Source organism: Micromesistius poutassou (genome assembly GCF_964030765.1).
Source record: "Micromesistius poutassou genome assembly, chromosome: 21".
NCBI lineage: Eukaryota > Metazoa > Chordata > Actinopteri > Gadiformes > Gadidae > Micromesistius > Micromesistius poutassou.
The window spans coordinates 6,555,652-6,558,151 of NC_140291.1; the positions used below are offsets into that span (position 1 = coordinate 6,555,652).

General features: G+C 53.2%; 1 protein-coding gene across 1 annotated transcript in view; it reads right to left on the bottom strand.

Annotated features, from left to right (window-relative positions):
* LOC311367197 (heparan sulfate glucosamine 3-O-sulfotransferase 6-like) overlaps nucleotides 1–1,936 on the bottom strand; it is a gene marked incomplete at its 3' end in the record, with an annotated part of 16,613 nt that extends 14,677 nt beyond the window's left edge. Inside the window, exon 1 of the mRNA XM_084486037.1 lies at nucleotides 1,425–1,936. Coding sequence (XP_084342163.1) covers nucleotides 1,425–1,933 — 509 coding nt within the window. The 5' untranslated portion in view covers nucleotides 1,934–1,936. The remainder of the gene's footprint in view (nucleotides 1–1,424) is intronic.
* Between the last annotated feature and the right edge of the window lie 564 nt (nucleotides 1,937–2,500).

The following is a 2,500-nucleotide window of genomic DNA, read 5'->3' on the forward strand; positions in this document are numbered from 1 at the left end:
TGTTTTAAAGACTTCATAAAAAAAATATATATATATATAAATGAAAGAGAGACAGAGCCAGGTGAGAGAGCGGGAGACGTCAGGACTGATGACCGGAGCGGACCACACGCTGTGATCCCCTCTGTGTCTGAGAGTCCTGCTCACACACTCTGTGATCCCCTCCGTGTCTGAGAGTCCTGCTCACACACTCTGTGATCCCCTCCGTGTCTGAGAGTCCTGCTCACACACTCTGTGATCCCCTCCGTGTCTGAGAGTCCTGTCCCACCTGAGTGGCAGCGCGTCGCTCTGATCATGAAGAGGCCGTATTGATTCCTGTCTCTCTTGTAAAACCACTCTGTCTTCCATGCTCCCCCTTTAGGGTCCTCTGTCCTGACGTCTCCCGCTCTCTAACCTGGCTCTGTCTCTCTTTCATTTGGATGTATTCTTTTGTGATTCCTTTCAAGTCTTAAAACCATTATTTTCTCCCCTCTCTTCCCCCCCCCCCTCTCTCTCTTTCTCCTCGCTTTCTTCTCTTGATCAGTACTTTCTAATCTATCCCCGACCAAACCCTTGTCTTAGATGATAAACCATCCTTCCCTCTTTCGCTCTCTCTCTCTCTGGCTCTCCTTCTTTCCCTCTCTCTCTTTATTTCTCTCTCTCTCTCTCTCTCTCTCTCTCTCTCCAGGCTGGCTCCTGATGAGGGGCCGGGGCCCCCAGGGACCAACAGACTGACACTTAGGGATGTGGCTGTCGGCTGAATAAACAGCGTGTTTATCGGCAGGGCAGTATACACCCCCCCTGACCCCCGTATAGGAAGGCTGCACACAGTCACCTTGTTGAAGCAGGAGAGGGGAGGGGAGAGGAGGAGGAAAGGAGGGGAGGGGGAGAATCAGAAGGAGAGGACAGGAGAAAGAGAAGGAGAGGATGTGGGCATGTGGGGAGAGGAGAGGAGAGTAGAGGAGAAAGATAAGCAGAGGATGTGGGGAGGGGAGGGGAGAGGAGAAGAGAGAAGGGAGGTAAGGTGATGAGATGATAAGAGGAGGAAGAGAGGAGGAAGGGAGAGATGAGGGGAGGAAATGAGAGGAGAGACGAGAAGAGGGGAAGACAGGAGAAGAGAGGGAGGAGAGGGGAATTGAGGAGAGGAGAGGGGCAAGGAAGAATGGGAGATGATAACAAGAGACTGGGGAATAACAAAAACCGAACGAAGAGAAAACGTGCCCCATGTATACATGCTACATCTGGGTCCACCAATCACAGAATATTATAGGCAGATAATTGCGCACTGCACTGTTTATTAAAACCATAGACAATAAATCAATAACCAATAAACCCACTTGACACAAATTTTCTCTGAGGAAAATAGTAACGCGCTGTTTGATACTTGAGTCATGCCTGAGTTGGTGTGTGTGTGTGTGGGGGGGGGGGGGGGGGGGGGGGGGGCTCACCTGTACCACTCCAGGCCTTTGTCGTAGAAGCGGTCGAAGAAGTGCGGCTCGGCCCCCACCGCCCGGACGTCCGGGTGGATGCGGAGGAACTCCAGGAGCGCGCGCGTGCCGCCCTTCTTCACCCCTATGATGATGGCCTGCGGGAACTTTTTACTCCCGAAGCTGTTCGCCACCGACATGTTGCCCTCGGAGGGCGGTTCGCCGCCGAGCCTCTGTAACACAGAGTCCACGTCGTCCAGCTCCAGGAGCGGCTCGTCCCCCGCCGAGGCCGACGCGGGAACGTCGTTCTTGTGTCTCGCGTCCTGTCCCGCATCCAGGAGGATTTGGTTCAAAAGGATGTTGGAAGTCTGCTGGTCGTACACGGGTGGAGGTAAGGATTCGCAGAAGCCGTTGAGGCAGTAGAACAGGTAGGTGAAGAGGAGGATCATGGTCAGGAAGACGGACAGCTTGGACTGCACCTTCAGGTGGTGTCCGAAGTTGAACCCAGCTCTCCATTTGCTACATCCCATGAGTCGCAGTGCCGCTGAGCCAAAGGACACAACGAAGGAAGCATGCCTTATCTGATTGTTTCAAAGCTCATGTGTTTTAAAGTCATTTAAAAAAAGAAAAATGTGTCGAATACTATCCAGCATTATCCGCCTCGCTGCTGCCTCCGGGAGATGCAACACATGCCAAACGCGCATCGAACTCCACTCGGCATATTTCTCGGCAATTAAAAAAAAACAATAAATAAAATTAAATATCTCAGTCAATGGACCCTTCAAACTGTGGGTGACAACCAGAGTCTCGCTGATTTAAAAATGTCCACTTTAAACTCCCCCAAGAAGGACAGTTCAGTTGTCAGTGTGTGTCCCATGCGCCCCCTCAGCTCCCCTCTGCGTGCGCTCCCCGCAGGCTCCTGTCTCCTTTGGCTCCACGGCCGGAGTAGAGAACTCTGATCCCCGGCAGAGCCACAGCAGACACGCCCCTTTCCGTCTGGGTGCGAGTCCACGCCCGCCTCTGGAGCTCACGCCCCTGCACGCACCGCCCGTCCGCCGCGCGATAACCTAACGATGCGTAATTGTTGCAGACACAAT